The 16245-nt window shown below is 45.3% G+C and overlaps 2 protein-coding genes across 3 annotated transcripts; one reads left to right on the top strand and one right to left on the bottom strand.

Moving 5' to 3' along the window:
- Nucleotides 1-188: 188 nt before the first annotated feature.
- On the bottom strand, nucleotides 189-7317 carry UNC50 (unc-50 inner nuclear membrane RNA binding protein). Of its 2 annotated transcripts, none has more exons than XM_079111343.1 (6): nucleotides 7169-7317; nucleotides 5845-6128; nucleotides 4636-4756; nucleotides 2042-2181; nucleotides 1856-1957; nucleotides 189-528 (listed from the first exon to the last, which is right to left on the bottom strand). In XM_079111343.1, the coding sequence occupies exons 2-6, from the start codon at nucleotides 6122-6124 to the stop codon at nucleotides 392-394; spliced, it is 780 nt and encodes a 259-aa protein (XP_078967469.1). In that variant the 5' UTR covers nucleotides 6125-6128; nucleotides 7169-7317; the 3' UTR covers nucleotides 189-391. The 2 variants fall into 2 exon arrangements, with proteins under 2 accessions (XP_078967469.1, XP_078967470.1); XM_079111344.1 differs by having other exon boundaries at nucleotides 5845-6124; nucleotides 7169-7295.
- A 48-nt stretch (nucleotides 7318-7365) lies between these two features.
- On the top strand, nucleotides 7366-14912 carry COA5 (cytochrome c oxidase assembly factor 5). The gene is made up of 3 exons (XM_079111358.1): nucleotides 7366-7596; nucleotides 10354-10437; nucleotides 12442-14912. The coding sequence occupies exons 1-3, from the start codon at nucleotides 7498-7500 to the stop codon at nucleotides 12481-12483; spliced, it is 225 nt and encodes a 74-aa protein (XP_078967484.1). The 5' UTR covers nucleotides 7366-7497; the 3' UTR covers nucleotides 12484-14912.
- Nucleotides 14913-16245: the final 1333 nt, after the last annotated feature.

Genomic DNA, 16245 nt, shown 5'->3' with positions numbered 1-16245 from the left:
TGGGGAGTTTCTGCTTTATCATGTCCCTCCTTCTCCACAGACGACACTGTCAGTGACGTCAGGACCTCTACTAAGTGGCTGCATGACAGGTTAAAAAGCTTCGGGGAGACGGAGGATAGCCCATTGTCCAAAAATAATTCCTATAAAGAGTTATATAGAGCTCTTGTGTGCCAATATTACAACATGCATGCTTTAGTTTAAAAAATATTTATTAAAGAAATGTACATTTAATTAGTCTTGGGGAATGTACTTGACCACAGTGTTAATATATCTCCTCATCTGTAAACTTTACACCTTTAAGATATCTACAAAGTTTTATTTACAAGTTTTACAAGAAATTGTCACCTCACCACTGTCGATGCCACTAAGCTAGAACATTGCCGCCTTCTCTTCATTTCACTCTATACTTGTAGAAAGAACACAGCGCGCGGGTAAAGTTCCATCCTAGTGCCAGTGACAGCCCGTAGAGCAGAATCAGCGGTGCAAAGGGGTAGAGAAGAATCACTGTATTTTTCAAAAAGGGCAGTGCTGGAGGAGAGAAATGAAACAAGCGAGCATGCTGAAACACAGCTCTTACTTCAACACGTGGGGCCCAAAAGTACAGGACGCTGTTCGTAGAACTATAAATACTGTGCTGCTGTTGGGACTGAGCAAGGGACAGCAGGACCCTGACCACCTCAGAAGCCTATCTTAAAGTTCTGAGACAGATGGAGATGGAGGGAAGAGAGCTTTTAGCCATCTGAACAGTTCCAGTGCAAAAAGCATCACACACCCGTCCCCACTTTCCAAAGATGATTTCTACTAATGCCCCAAGTTTCAGCGAAGAACCAAAGGCATGAAACGGGAACTCTGGCTCCAGCCGCCCACAGTTCCCACACATCGCAGCTCAGGGGGCCACAGAAAGCTCCCAATGGAGACTGTGCTGTCAGAGCACTCCAGGGGAGCGTTCAGACACCCACTGACCACAGCCATCGGCTTGAACCCAGTCACGAAGCTGGCCCTAGAGCAGGGGAAGGGCTGGGGACAGCTCTGACCAGAGGACCAGTCAGAGGAAGAAAGGTGCTAAAGGTAAGGTTCTGTCCACCCAGAACAGGAAGGGCCACCGCATGTAGGAGCACTAGAATTAGCACTGGAGATCCTTTTGGGGGGCCGGTACTGGGAATCAAATGCTCCACCCCTGAACTACATCCCCAGCCCAACCTCCAACTTGGGATCCTCCTGCTTCCTGAACAGCTGAGATTACAGTCAGGCACCACACCTGGCTGGTAATGGAACAATATAAACAAAGACGAATGTAAGAATGTTACTCATTAAGAAAAATGAGCTGACAAGATTTAAAAGTAAACTGGCAAACATCCTGAGGTCAGCAAGTTGGGCCTGATCTCTGATCATCTCCTGGTAGGCAAAGCTGTACACATGATCACAAAAAAGAAAATGGAGCACAAAGGTTTTCCACAGCTCCAGTCACATGCCTGCAAGCCCAGACCTTCCCCACTGTGTCCCGGTGTTGATGGCCTAGAACCCGAACATGCAGGAGAGAAGGGAGACCAAAGTGGTCCTGGACTCCTGTCAGTAGCTTAGAGATGGTCCGCAGGATTCAAACACAGTGCCAGGAGGTTATGAAATCTGTCATATACCAGCCAGGCCACTTTCTAGCTGTGTGACCATGGGCCAGGTAACCTTTCTCAGTTTCCTCACTGGAAAATGGGAATCGGTGAACCTGTATCCTTACTGTTCTAAAGATCGTATCATATACTTGGGATGGGGCCTGTCCATCTCATAATGGTAAAAAATGTGAGTATGCGGTTACCACGTCCCCCTCCATTATCTACTCAGGCACATGACAATTTCTTACCACTGTATCCTAGGAAGGTTACATAGATGTAATAGCCAACTGCAATCAGCCACAAGGTATTTCCAACTAAATATCCAATAAATGTATCTGTTAGGATAACATCTGCCAGAAGAAATGCACACAGTGAGTCTCTTTACAGTGCATACAAGGAAGCCATGGCAACATTTGGGAGGGACTCTTACTTACGGTTGATGAAGAAAAGCTGGATAAAATGCAAAATGACTAGGAGTGGATAAAAAGCGTTGAGATGCACGTCGAAGGCGTAGCCCCACTCCACGTCATAGTCTCTGCTCTGTCGCTTCACTAAATACTTGTTAGAGATGAACCTAAAGGGCCAAATTAAAATTCCCTTCATAGTACAATAAAATTTATTCTATTTACACTTATTGGCTACTTTCTAGAGACAGACATCACTCTATAATTCTGTAGATGCTGCAGGGAATAAAACACAGAAAAACCCCGCCCACACTCTAGTGGGGGGAGACTGACCAGAACATCGGTGTCTGTCGGATTGTACCATGGAGAAAAATGGAGCAATGAAAAGGACAGAATACAAACCTGAAGCACAATTTTAAAACATTCTGGTTAAAGACCCAAGGGTAGTGACAGTGTCTGGCTTGCTGGAGGAAAGGCTAAGACCTGCAGGAAGGAAGGGCCAGGAAGGGAAGCCACAGAAGAAATGTGGAGCCAGATTTCCTGGTGCCAGTGACTATTCTAAGGCTTGGCTTCCACTGCTGATGGAGAGAGAAGCCACTGGGGGTTGGCAAGAAGTGCCTGGCAGAATGTTCTGGTGGGGTCTCTCTCGTGGCCAGTCTGAGAGTAGACTAGGGGTGAGGATGGGATGACCAAGAGTGGCAGGTAGCAGGGGAGGTGGAGATGTGTGACAGGATTAATGTTGGAAGGGGGTCTGAGAAATAAGTCAAGGGGACTTTGGAGCGGGACTGGGGACGCTTAAGGAGCCAACCAGCACGGAGTAAGGAGATGTACGTGAAGGCCACAGTTTAGAGGAGAGAGAAGCTCTTCAATGTGGAGGGAGTATTTACAGCCACAGGCCTGAATGACATCACTAGAATATGCAGGGACCCAGTCCAAGACTAAGACCAGTGTCAACTCCTACTAAAAGGAAGAAACAAAGGAAAGAGGGGCCGGTGGTCTCCCTAGCCATAAGAACAATTAGTTATTCAGCTGTGGCCTACTAACTCATGTAAGCGATCAATGAATGAAAGGTATAATGTCCAGGTAACTAGAAGTCGCTCTTCAAAGACCATGGATCACAGGTATTATAAATATCTGTGGAGATTCAATGTACCTTTTTATGTGTCAAGGCATTTCAATTCAAGGATACAATTAAGAAAATTCTTGGGGCAGGGGAGATAGCTCAGTTGGTAGTGTGCTTGCCTTGTAAGTAGAAGGCCCTGGGTTCCATCCCCAGTACAAAAAAAAAAAAAAAAATTCTCCTCCTTCAGAGGAGATAAAAATAGAAAATAAATGGGGGAGGGGTGGGGAACATGGTGCAGTATACTAAATAGTCCCACACTTAGTTATCTAAAAATGCTGAAGTAATTCTGCTTCACTTGAACAAATGAACTTTCCAAAATATTCTGTTTTAGTCAAGAACGTGCCATTCCAACTTTACAGAATAAATTAAACAAGCCAGGCACAGAAATACAACTGCATATTCTTGCTCATGTGTAAAGGATTAAAAAGTTGATTTCGTAAAACTAGAGGCAGGGAAGTGTGGAGTGGGGCGGTCTAGGGAAGCTGGGTAACGGGGTGTCCAAACCCAATAAGAGAGGAATGAGTTCTATTGCATCACAGCAGTGGGGTGCCTACCATCACAACAATTTATTACGCATTTTACAAAGAACTAGAGGCTCAAAGATTCCCAACACCAAAACTTTATATCCAGTCACTGCACAGAGCCCCACAAATATGAACAGTTAAATAATCTTGAATGAAAAAGAATTTTATGGAGTAGCATAAAGCTCACTGTGACTAAAATGTTCCTTCCTGTTTTCCTGATTCAGTGACCACCACTCCTACTCAACCACTGGCCCTCGACGGAGATCACCTGCCACATGCACGACCCTTCAGCTGGCAGGCCAACCCCACAGGAGTAGTTTACCTGTGAGAGAAGTGAAAAGCCAAATGCCAGGGCCAGATTCACCAGGACACTGCTGCTGTAAATCAATCCTAGAAAAATCAGGCCAAGAGCCCTTTCAATAAAACCTGAGTGTGTTTATGTTTCACTCTTGGCAGGAAGGTACTAGATTTTTAAGTCCTTCTTTTTCAAGTGTACTCCCCTTAATATCAAAGATTCAAAGTTATAGTCCATGAAATAACCCTCAAATCTCAACACTATGGAACATTTCTACAAGTGGCCCCACTGACAAATGCAGACCATCTTATCATAGAGATGAGCAGAATCGGCTAAAATGTGCAATGTTTCCAAAATCTGTGATTTTGTTAATATAAATAATCACTATTTCTACCGTTTGCCACAATGTGATAATACAGAGCATTTCTTCGAGAATTTTCTGATACACCAGCACAGGAAGGCAAGCTATTATAACTATGGTCGTTAAAACTCATCCTTTCAGGGGGCTTGGGATATGGCTCATTGTTAAAGTGCCTGCCCTGGGTTCCATCCCCAGCACCATAAAAGAAAACGATCTTCTCAGTTAATCCATCTTGGTTTCAATTTCCATTAGCTTTGTACCTCTGAAGTGAACAAATGGAGCGTCTACAGAAACTGAAAAGCCAAAGTTAATGATACTTACCACATTAAAGTTGATATCAGAAGACCAACGCCTACACAATCTATGAACACAACCCATAGGAGAAGTTTTATCGTCTCAAAAAATCCCATGTCCAGCACAAAGCCAAATCCTATAGTGGATACTGAAAGAAATATTTACAAGATTCATTCAGACACTCTGCTAGATACAGGACATATTCTCTGGAGTTATGGTTTGGATCTTAAATAACCCCCAAAGGCCCATGTGCTAAAGGCTCAGTTGCCAACGTTGGCGATACCAGAAGCTGGCAGAACTTTTAGGAGGTGGGGCCTAGTGAAAGGAAGTTAGGTCACTGGGGGTATGCCCTTGAAAGGGAGATTGGGATCCTGGCCCTTCCTTCTGTTTCCTGGCCATCATGAGATGAGCAGTTTTACTCCACCATGAACTTGCCACCATGTTTTGCTTCAACATGAGTCAAGTGACCATGGACTGGAACCTGTGGAACCATGAGCCAAAATAAAAATTTCCTCCTTGTAAATTGTTTCTCAGGTATTTTGTTATAGTAATGGAAAGGTGACTGACACACTTGGCCTCCAAATCTAGTGGGACAGAGAGACTGAAACAAAACTCCTAGGATGTTATATGTAACCCATGTAGCAATGTGAACCACCTTGGGATATAGATATGTTAAGTTTACCAAGGTGGGTAGTTTACCATGATAGTCCCAGCATTCCAAACAGCACCAGTACAGAAAAAGCACTCGCATATTTTAAGTCCGGTTGAAGGTGAATTAACACTTTACATACTTCAACACCCTACAGGTGACTGACCCACTTTTATTACACTACTGGAGAACTTAAAAACGGATTTTCAAGTTCACGTCAGTACTTTTGGAACTCTCTGGATTTACTTAATTGTGAAATACAATGTCCAATCCTGGTATTCTTTTTTACAAGCAAGTTGGAGTTTGGGTATTGGTTCACTATAGCTAAAAGACATGGAGTAAACCTTTTCCCCTGCTCCTCAAAGTCCCAAAGCAGCAGTTCAATTTACTCTAGCATCTGACTGAGACCTGTAGAACTAGGAAAAATAAAACTCTCCTGTGATTTTTTTGAGGCTACAGAAAAAGCAGCTTCAAATATCTCCAAATTCCACCCCAAAACACATTAAAACAAAAGATCCTTCCAACGACAAACCTAATCCAAAATGCTCCATTTGTTCTTCAACTCTACTGCAGAAACTAACACTTACCACAGAGCCAGATACTCAACAGGACCAAGAAAGCAGGGTCATCTCTGGCCCACTGGTCCTTTGTCTGTTTCCGGTAATGAAAGTTCCTATAAACCCTCTGTGGGGAAGTGAACAGGTAGAGCATCTGCCAGGCAGCAAACTCAAAGTCCATCTGGCGAAATCGAAAAAGCCTCCTGAGGTATTTGTAGCGTTTTGCTCCAGCTGTGTGTCTTGCTGCATCCCTGGAATTCAAGACTCCGTTCCCCTGCACCGAGGAATTCACTGCAGTACTTGGTAACATCTTCCTAGATGGAAGAAAACAATTTCTTTTACAAGGCGCAATATGGAGGAACGTTTGGCTATCAGCACCCCTCTTCTGAGTTATCTGGCAAGGAGATCACTTTACATGTTCTCTTCCACCCTTCGGAAGGGTCAGGGGTCAAAAGCAAGCGAGTTGATTCTAAGGCTTGTCTCGAGGCTGGAGAACTGCGGCCCGCTTCAGGCAAGGGCAACACTACGAGACTCAGAACCCTCTAAGGCTTATCCAGGGTCCACGCGGTTGCCACACTTGACCTCACTCGAGCCTCAGGCAGCCCTCCCAGGGGGCTAATGTTAGCAGGGAGGGGAAGTGACCTCCCTGTGAGCACGTAGATAGTGATGGTGCAACGACTGGGACTGAACCACCAAGCCCTTAAGGAAAAACCTTAGTTGAAGCCGATTAGACCGCAACGTTACCGAGGAGGTAAAACGAATGGCTTTTTCACCCAGGTTCATCAGCGTATGGCCAGCAAGCTCCTTGTTCATCAGAATGCGGCAGAAAAACGAAGCAAATATCCAATCCCTAGCGATTCACTCCCAGGACAGTTCAGCAGGAGGAAGGACAGCGTGGGAGACCAGTCGGGCCAGGCGCAGGCTGGAGAGCGCAGGTCGCCGCCCGACCCCCACATCCCCCACTACACGTCTTCGGCCTCCGGGACGCCGACGGTGCCCCGCCCGCCCAGCTGCTCTCCATTAGCCCGGGGCCTCGGGTATGGCTGCCAGGTTTAGCAAATGAAGATACAGACCGCCCAGTTACATCTGAATTTCGAGCAAGGAACGAATTAGGAGTCCCACGCAGTACGTCGGACATGCTTATAAAAAAATTATTCCTTTATCTGAGATTCCCATGTAAGTGGGCGTCTCTGATTTTCTCCAGCAACTAGACCGCGGGCCGGAGGCCCAGAGGGGCCGGACGCCGGCATGGTCACTCCCTAGCCGCCGTGACGCCGGGCCGCGAGCTGCCGGAAGACACGGCCGCCAGCGCGAACAACAGTCGCGCGCAGGCGGAGCAGTCCTCGGGGCTCACCTGGAGCTCTACTGCGGCCTCGGCCCGGAGGCGAGCTGCCCCGCCACCTCCACTCAGCAGCCGATCCCAGACGCTGCCCGAGCGACTTCCCTTCCCACAACGTAGCCGGCGCACGGGGCGCGCCCGGTTGACGTCACGAGCGCCCACTTCCGCCGCGCACGCGCTGCCTCTCGGGACTCGTAGTTTCTTCCGCCCGATCGGCCAAGACCTGCCGGAAGTTGTTGCGTCCTCTTCCGGTTTCTTCGGCTTTGGGCGTCGTTCCCACCCAGCCAGGTGGTAGTGTTTGAGGGTCTCGAGGGCCGAGACCGCCGCGGGCGGGAGGCGCCATCATGCCTCGCTATTACGAGGACAAGCCAGAGGGCGGCGCGTGCGCGGGCGTGAAGGAGGACCTGGGCGCATGTCTGCTGCAGTCGGACTGTGTGCTCCAGGTAGCGCGGCGGGGCGCTCCGGGTGGTGACCACGCCTGCAATCAGGTGGCCGGGCTCTGCGGTGGCGGTCACGTCAGGGTGTAGGGCACAGCTCCCGCTGCTGAGCTTGGGCAGATCCACTGAGCTCTCGGAGCCTCAGTTCCCCCCGGTGTGCAGTGGGCGATACGGTGCCCGCTCCGTCGGGCTTTTGTAAATAGTAAACCATTTCGGTTGGAGAAGCTTTTCTGGAAGGCTGGCACTCTGCAAAGCCCTGGAGACATAAAGGGGAATAAGGCAGGTTTCTTGCGTGCTGGGAAGCGAGACTCTGTAGCCTGGACTGTTCAGTGTTCCGTAGTCCCGCACGCTGTTCTGGCCGGAGTTTCTCCAGTCTCCGTTCAGTTGTGCCTGAGCCTGTGTTATATTTGCCTCGTGTTCGAATTTGTTTCTGAGTTGGAGTGCTCTGTATTCCCAGGTGTTAAGTTGCAAATGAAGCAACTCAGTATTTTCATCATTTTGTATCTTTCTTTCCCTACATTCTTCCCTCACCGGTCTTCTCAGTTCTCCATCTGGATGCAGTGAGACTCGCGGTGAGCTTCAGAGTTGACCGGGGACCTGGGTTCTTGTTTAGAGCCCAAGTAAAGCACACAGGCGCTTCTTCCAGTGACAGAGGACTGATGAGAGGGCAGTCAGTTGTGTGCAGTTATCTTTGCATTAGGGGATGTAATTTCAGAAAGCTGCCCCCAAGTGGACATCCACCCCTTTATTAGTGTTTCTGAGTCACAACTTACATTTTGTTCCCTGCTTTTTGCAGCCAGCAAGGATGTTAAATCATACCAAATGGTAACTTCAACTAGAGTTTAGAAGGACAAAACATGGAACTTTGCAGATTCAGGACAATCTACTTGAGTGGTGTCCCTGGCACCTGCTACACACTTATTTCCCACTAGAGACTCAGAACCAAGGAAAACTACTGAGGTCTCTGTCAAGTCTGTATGGCCACTTCATGAAGATTTCTGGTTTCTTAGCTTCTGGAATAAAGAACTTAATTGATCATTTGGCTGATGGGTGGTATAGTCTCTTCTTGCTAATATTTAACCACATGAGACCTGTAGCATCTCGCTCTAGGCAGGAATTCCAACATAAGAGAATATTTAGTTGTAGGAGCTGACAAGGGGAAGAGCTGAGGAAATAGAGGGGCCCAGAGAAACTCAGGATAATGGTGATAAGGATGTAAGGTCCCGGAGTTTGACAAGGAGAAAGATTCAAAAGTCATTTCTGGGATAGACTGAGGGTTTTATGACTCCTGGGAGATCAAAAAGGGTGAAGCAGCCACAGGAAGCTCACTCACCACAAGATTGTCTCCTTTGTGTTCCCATTAACAGCTTTCCAACCTGCAGACTTCAGAATCACCTGAAAGTGGGGTGGGAGAGCTTAAAAGTAGATGTCACTGCTGCCCTACCCCCACAATAAGTTAAAAGATTCCCAGGTTGGTTCTTGAGCTCAGCCATGTTTGGGAGCCCTGCCTGATCTTGATCTCAAGGCAGAAAAGCTTGGGAGTGTATTATGATTGACACATTACAGAGACCCACAACAAGGTAGAGAATTCTGGCTTTCGCTCATATGCCTGCAGGGCCTGGGTGGCTTCTCTCCATCTTCCAGGGACCACATACTGTTGATCTTGTGGCTCTAGGTCCTGTGATGGGAGGCAGGATGTTACTCTCATAAGGTTACGGTCCAAGACTGCCTCCACTACATCATCAGGGCTTGTGATCTTAGGGAGTGAAAGGGGCAACCTCTTTTTAAGGACCAACCCATAAGTTTTACAAGTTTCCCACACATTCCATGGCTAGGACTTGTCCCATGACCACATTCAGCTGCACAGGTGACTGAGAAACCTAGCCCAGCCATATGCTTGATAAACAGGAACAGTGGATATTGAAGGACAATTATTCTGTCACTGGGTGTGGAGGGCATGAATTAACGTTTCAGCTTCAGTGTATCTAGATGGATCTTTCTACCAGGCAGCCAGTGATGTACGTTGAATGCTTATGAGAATGGTGGTCTTGGGCAGAGTTTGGGGAGGCATCAGCTTAGTCTCTTGTCCACGTGGGCAACACCACCCATCAGTGCAACTGCAGAGTTTGGAGGGGAGCACAGTGGTGCAAGGAGACTGCCACTCACTGATGTAGAGGACAGTCGAAATCCAGGACCTAGGGAGAGAGACTAAAAGTGGCCGCAGTTCCTGGGAACAGGGACATGGACATGCTACCTTGTAGCTTTTTTCATAGTGAGAACCAGGAGAATGTGACTGTCATGGGCAAATAGGCTTTGGGGGAGTGGTTGGAGAGGAAGATCTGCTGGAGGGGAGCTCCCTGTGCAGAGCAGGTGACATCTGGGTTATTTTCCTGGAGGTGGCAATCTAGCCTACCTCACAGTGTCCACGAAAGGTGTTTAGTATCAACGCTGACTGTTCTGATTTTAGAGTGCCTGAGTCACAGTGTTCACCCATAAGGAGATAGATCCCAGTTCCTAGATTTTTATATAAACATTAAAGAGCCCCAAGGAAACGAGTGTTTTCAAAATCTCAGGAGCTCCCAAAAGTTACTTGACAATTTTTTGTCATTTTGTCCTTTTTCTAACCAATAGTCAAAACGAATTAATTATTTCTTATCTGTTTTCCTCTTAACATTTTAAAATAGAACTATTTTTGGAAGGACAGTTGCTTTGTACTTCGTGAGACCAACTCCCAGGCACCTTATACTGTTTTCTTTGTCACAGGAAGGAAAATCTCCTCGGCAGTGTTTGAAGGAAGGATACTGCAAAGCTCTGAAGTATTCCTTTTTTGAGTGTAAAAGATCAATGGTAAGTGGCTAAAGATTTTTGAACACTTATGTTTAAAAATCAGTCACCTGAAGTGAAATGTGTGTGACTTAACAGTCATCAGTAGGTTGGAGTGATATTGTTTGGGGAAAAAAAAAAAGGATGTATGTGTTTCTTACTCCTGTGAGTTGAACATTAGGGTTCATGAAAGCCCACAGCTTTTCTGTTTTCCTGTCACGATGCTGACCGCAGTCACTGACCTTTGTGAGTTTCTCCAAGTATGAATCTCAGCAAGTACAGGTAGGTAAAGGTCAGTGGTGTCTGCCATGGACCAGGTCATTGGCAGTTATGCAGTCCCGTAACCTTAAGGTCTAGGTGGATGCCCTTCTGCTTTAGGTGAGAAGGAGAGTATGTCAGTGTCTGAATTTGGAGTGACGGGTCATGGAAGGAGGGCCTAAGGACACATTACTGATCTCTTAGTTCTGGTCCAACATTCTTTGATATGAAAGATCCAGAGAGATTTTGAATGGGAACCGAGACTTTTCTTGGAGAAAGAAAAGCATGAAATTGGAGATGTGAGCACGACTCTAGAGAAAGAAGCAGCTCAGACAACGGCTTTGGTTAGCTGGACCTGGCTAGTTCCTTCCCTTTTGTTCACAAAGGAAACAGGGTACAGATATCTACGACCTGGAGGTGGAAGAGCTTGAGAATGTCTGCCAATGGATGAGATCCAGGGAGGGTGTGGTGTTAGATTAAATTTGGCCATGCTCTGTTTCCTTTCTCAAGTGCCAGTTTTCTGCCATATTTTCCCACTAAGGCAGAGGATTTTCTTCCTTTTCCTTACATGGTTTTGTTACCCATGTAAAACTCAAGCCTTTAGGCGAAGAACTTTAATGCATGCTCAGATCATTGAGAAGGGTAGGAGATAATGATGTGCTGTACTCTGGAATCATATGAAATGACTCACAGTAAACTCCCTAAAATTCCCTGCTGAAAGCTCAGTCTTGGATCTCCAAAAACAATTCAGAAATCACAGTCCCCCTGCAGGAATTTTTAATAGTGGAAGTGCTTCTGATTGCTGTCAGTTCAAGGCAGAGCTTCCGTAGCACTGACAGTGGGAGGAGCCGTCTGTGGAAGTCTAGCAGACTGACAGATCCTACACCCTCTCTGCAAGACTGCCTCCCTGGGTCCTCCAGTGATAGAATCATGTCACACTTCATGACTGCAACGTCACTCATACAAGCTTGGCAAAGCCTAACCATTTAAACATAAAATTTAAATCATGTGGATAATTGCTTCGTTTGAAGGTGAAATGGGAGTTTGACTCTGCTCTTTCCTCAGTATGAGCAGCCAACCATCCTGATCATGATTCCCATGTTTAAAGATTTTTATTTTTTTGAAAATATGGTTCCTAGCTACTTTGTGTTGTGCTCAGATGAATAAATGGCTGGCTGTTCCACGCTGGCTATATTGCACTCCTAGGTAAGGCCTATCTCCAAAATAATTCCTTCCTGGGGAGTTTCTGGGGAATGATGTTGACCATCCATGCAGCTTCGTTGTATGACTTCAGAACCCTTCTTTCTAGTGACCACCCTCTGTGAAGCTTGAGTCAAATGACATGCTGTTACACAATGAGGATTTGTAATCCCAAGATGACTGTGTCTTATGTTTCTTAGGGCTTTGTCCCCTTTTCTTAGTTGGTACTGATTTAAAGATTTCATGTATATTTGAATATTAACTGAAATAAAACAATGAAGAAGACAGATTTGCTAGAATATATGACAAGTATAGTTTAAAGAAAAAGATAAATATAATTTGGATTCTACACAAGAAGAAAATCTGTACTGAGTACCTCTAAGTGGAACTTCTGTTTTTAGTGCCATCTGTATAATTGTTTTTCTTGGTAGTTCTGACAGTTGCCTTTTTGATTTTATCAGAAACTGGTTCATTTCTCCAGTGTAGTAACTGACACCCTTTACCAAAGTTGTGTTTAATCAATTATACTGTACCCAATTTGATTAAATTATACATTGATTTTTTTTTCAGTTGGATGCTAGATCAAGATTCAGAGGAAGAAAAGGATATTGATACCATTATGTTGAAAACACCAGAGGATTTTCCCACAGAAAGCCACAACAGGAAACATGAGCTTTGCTACATTTGTTTGGTTGGAACAGTTTTCCTTCTATGGAACGCTGGAGAAAATGGATGAATTCTGGTTTTGAATAAGTATAAAGTGAATGCCTCTCTGAATCTAATTATTTTTAGTAGATCAGTTTAATTGACAGTTATAGGCCTGGAGCATAATGTGTTTTGAGAATTGTCCTAAAGTACAGAGAATGGAAAAATGTTATTTTCAAACCTGACTCTTCAATCAGATGACACCATTTGTACATCAGAAGGTGACTAATGTGACACTGGAGGCTGTCCGCAAGATGTTGACTGAGAAAGTTTAGAGTAAGACTTTTATCTAATATGTCCTATTTAGTTCTAAAATAAATTGTTTGGTTCCTTGGAGAAAAATGCTTCATTTGCATTGACTGACTGAGGCTGAAGTAAAACCTCAAAACTTTGAAATCTGCTGTGGGGCAAAGCTGGATGCCAAGCCTCAGATGGGGTCGCCAGGGCTCTTCATCCCTGACCGCTTTTCCCTTCCTGGTTTCATTTTCAAACTGGCCTTCTCCACACATGGGGCCAGTATCGGCCGTCAGCCCACATCCTTAAGACCTGTGACTCAAAAAGGAGAGTCGATGTCCCTTTCCAGGGTCCACAGATCAAATCCTACTGAAGAACTCTGGTCTTCCCTGGGTTGCCTGCCCTGCATGGGACTCCGTGGTCTTGGCCTGGCCTGGGCTGTATGTGGGTGACGGATAACTCCCATCAGAATCCCGGTGACTCGCCCGCCACACCTCCTCCCTGAAGGGAAGGGGCTCTGGAGGACACACAGGCAACCCATGTGGAAAACGTGAAGTGCTTGAAAGTTTCAAATTACAGTAATTTTATTAGGATCACTTAATACAGAAGAAGCCAAATAAGAATCTAAGTTTGTAACTTTATTTTTTGGCACTGGAGAACAATGAACCATAGTTTTGGGGGTTTTTTTTTGGTACCAGGGTGCATCTCAGCCTATTTTATTTGTTATTTTGAGACAGGGCCTTGCTAAGTAGCTGAGTCTCACTTGAACTTGGGATCCTCCTGCCTTAGCCTCCTGAGCTGCTAGGATTACAGGTGTGCACCACCACGCCCAGCAAGAGACGTAGCTTCTTTATGCTTCCTCAGGTGACCGGAGTTCAAGCAATCCAGGTGCCATGTAGCTTACTTGCTGTTAACTTGCTGATTTAAAGGTTCGCCTAAAGTTGTGAGAATTCCCCAGAACATCATTGAAGTCTGGGTGTGTGTACTGCTTTTCACTGGGGAAGGAAAATAATGGATTTCTGCAGTGACTCCTGACTGCCCGTTTAAGGGCTACGACTTTTTTGTCTGTGCAGTGCTGGGATGGCCCCCAGGGCCTTGCATGCTGGGCAAGCCCTCTACCACTGGGGCTGCAGCCCCACCCCAGAGTGCTGCAGCTTCTAGTAAACATGATTCTGTATTTTATAAAACCTTCTTTGTTGAACAACAACTTTACTGGAGAAGTTCATATACCACAAAATTCACCCTTAAACCATTTCAACTTAGTGGTTTCTCGTGTATGCAGTGTGTGCAGCCATTACCACCATCTACTCCAGAACCTTTCCACGATCCAGAGAAATGCAAACATACCTGTTAGCGGCTCCCTTACTCCTCCTGCCCCTCCACCTTTAGCAACTACTGGTACACTTCCTGTCTTGACAAGCTGCTCTGATCGTCAGGACCTGTTATATAAATGGAATTACACAACGTGGCGTTCTGTAACCTTATTCTACTTACCATAGTATTTCCAGGGTTCACCTGTGAGCAGCATCTCTCTCTACCTTCTTGCTTACTGCCAGATAGCATTCAGTAGGGCAGATGGTGCCACATTTTATGTATCCCTTCATCAGCTGATGAACGGGTTGTCCCCACTTTGTGCTATTGTGACTAATGCTGTGAGCATCTTTGAACAAGTTTTGCATAGACGTGTTTCATTTTTCGAGTGTATAACTAACAGTGGAATTATGAGATTGTGTTAATGCCAACTCTAGCATTTTGATGAACTGTCAGAATTTTTCCACAGTGGCTGCACTGCTGATTTACATCTCCAGCAATCTCCACATCATCTCCAAGTTGTTACTATTTATTTTGATTACAGCCATTCTACTGAGTATGAAATAGTATCCAACTGGGATTTTGATTTGCATTTCCCGAATGGCTAATGATTTGAGCATGTTTTCATGTGTTTATTGGCCATCTGTATGTTGTCTTCAGAGAAATGTCTATTCAGGCCCTCAGTCCAGGTTTCAGTTGGCCTGTTTTTTTATTGCTGACTTATAGGAGCTCTTTATACGTTGTAAATACAAACCCTTCAAAGATAAATAGTTAGCAAATTTTTTTTTCCCAATTTGTGGTGTGTCTTTTCACTTTCTTGCGATACTCTTTGAAGCACGATTTTAACATCAGTGCATTATAATTTATTCTTCTTTTGGTATATCTAAGAAACCAGTACCTATTCCAAGTTTATAGAAATTTACTATGTTGTCATCTAAGAGTTTTATAATTTTACCTCTTACATTTAGTTCTGATTCACTTCAAAATAATTCTGCACACATTAATTTCCTTCCATATTTATGATTTTTTATTGTGGTAAAATACACATAACAAAATTTACCATTTTAACCATTTTTAAGTGTATAGTTCAGTAGTGTTAAGTACCTCCAGTCTCCAGAATGATGCATTCATTGTGCAAAATGGAAACTATACTCACCCTGCCACCTCCTGCCACCCCTCCGCACCTTTGGCAACCACCAGTCTACTTTCTGTCTCTGTGCGTGGGAGTACTTAAGTGCCTCATGTGGGTGCAATCATATTTATTTATTTTGGTGGGGAGAGGGACTGGCTTTTTTCCTTTAGCAAAATGACCTCAAGTTTCAGCCAGGTTGTGGTATGCGTCAGAATTTCTCACTTTTTAAAGCCAAGTCATGTCCAGTGCATGGATACATAGCTTCTTGCTTACATGCTCACCCATTAGTGGACACTTGGCTTCTTCCACTTTGAGTGCTGTGATGAGGCGGCTGTGGACATGTTCACAGATACCCTGGAGGCCCTGCTTTCAGTGTGGCTGTGTACCCAGCAGAGGAGCGCAGGGTCAGGAGTGAATGTTTCCAGGAGTCACCATGCTGTTTTCCGCAGCAGCCATGCCGGCTTCCATTCCCATGAGTGCACAGGGGTTGCAACTTTTCCACCTCCTGTCGGCGTGGACATTTCTGTTCCTTTAACAGTGCCATCCTGGTGGACGTGAGGTGGTGTCTCACGGTGTTCTGCTTTGCATTTTCCTGATCAGCAGTGATGCTGAACACCACCTCCTGTACTTGTTGACCATTTTCCTGTCTTTGCAGAAATGTCCTTTTAGGTCCCTTTTCCATTTCTAACTTGAGTTATTTCCTTCTTTGGTGTCATGGTCAAGAAATCATTACCAATCCAATGAAGCTTTCCCCCTATGTTTTCTAAAGTTTGAGTGGTTTTTCTCTTAGATTCAGGTCTTTGATCCATTTTGAGTTAATTTTGTATATGATGTGAGGGCCCAACTTTTCTTTTTTATTTTTTGCACGTGGGTATCTGATCTCTCAACATCGTTTATTGAAAAGACTGTCCTTTCCCACCGAATGGTCTGGCACCCTTACGGAAAAACATTCGACCATACGTGCCAGGGATGATTTCCGAGTGCACCGTTCT

The sequence above is a fragment of the Sciurus vulgaris genome, assembly GCF_902686455.1.
Source record: "Sciurus vulgaris genome assembly, chromosome: 14".
Taxonomy (NCBI): domain Eukaryota; kingdom Metazoa; phylum Chordata; class Mammalia; order Rodentia; family Sciuridae; genus Sciurus; species Sciurus vulgaris.
Note: the sequence above shows the minus strand (reverse complement) of the source record. Positions and strands in the feature narration are given on the sequence as shown.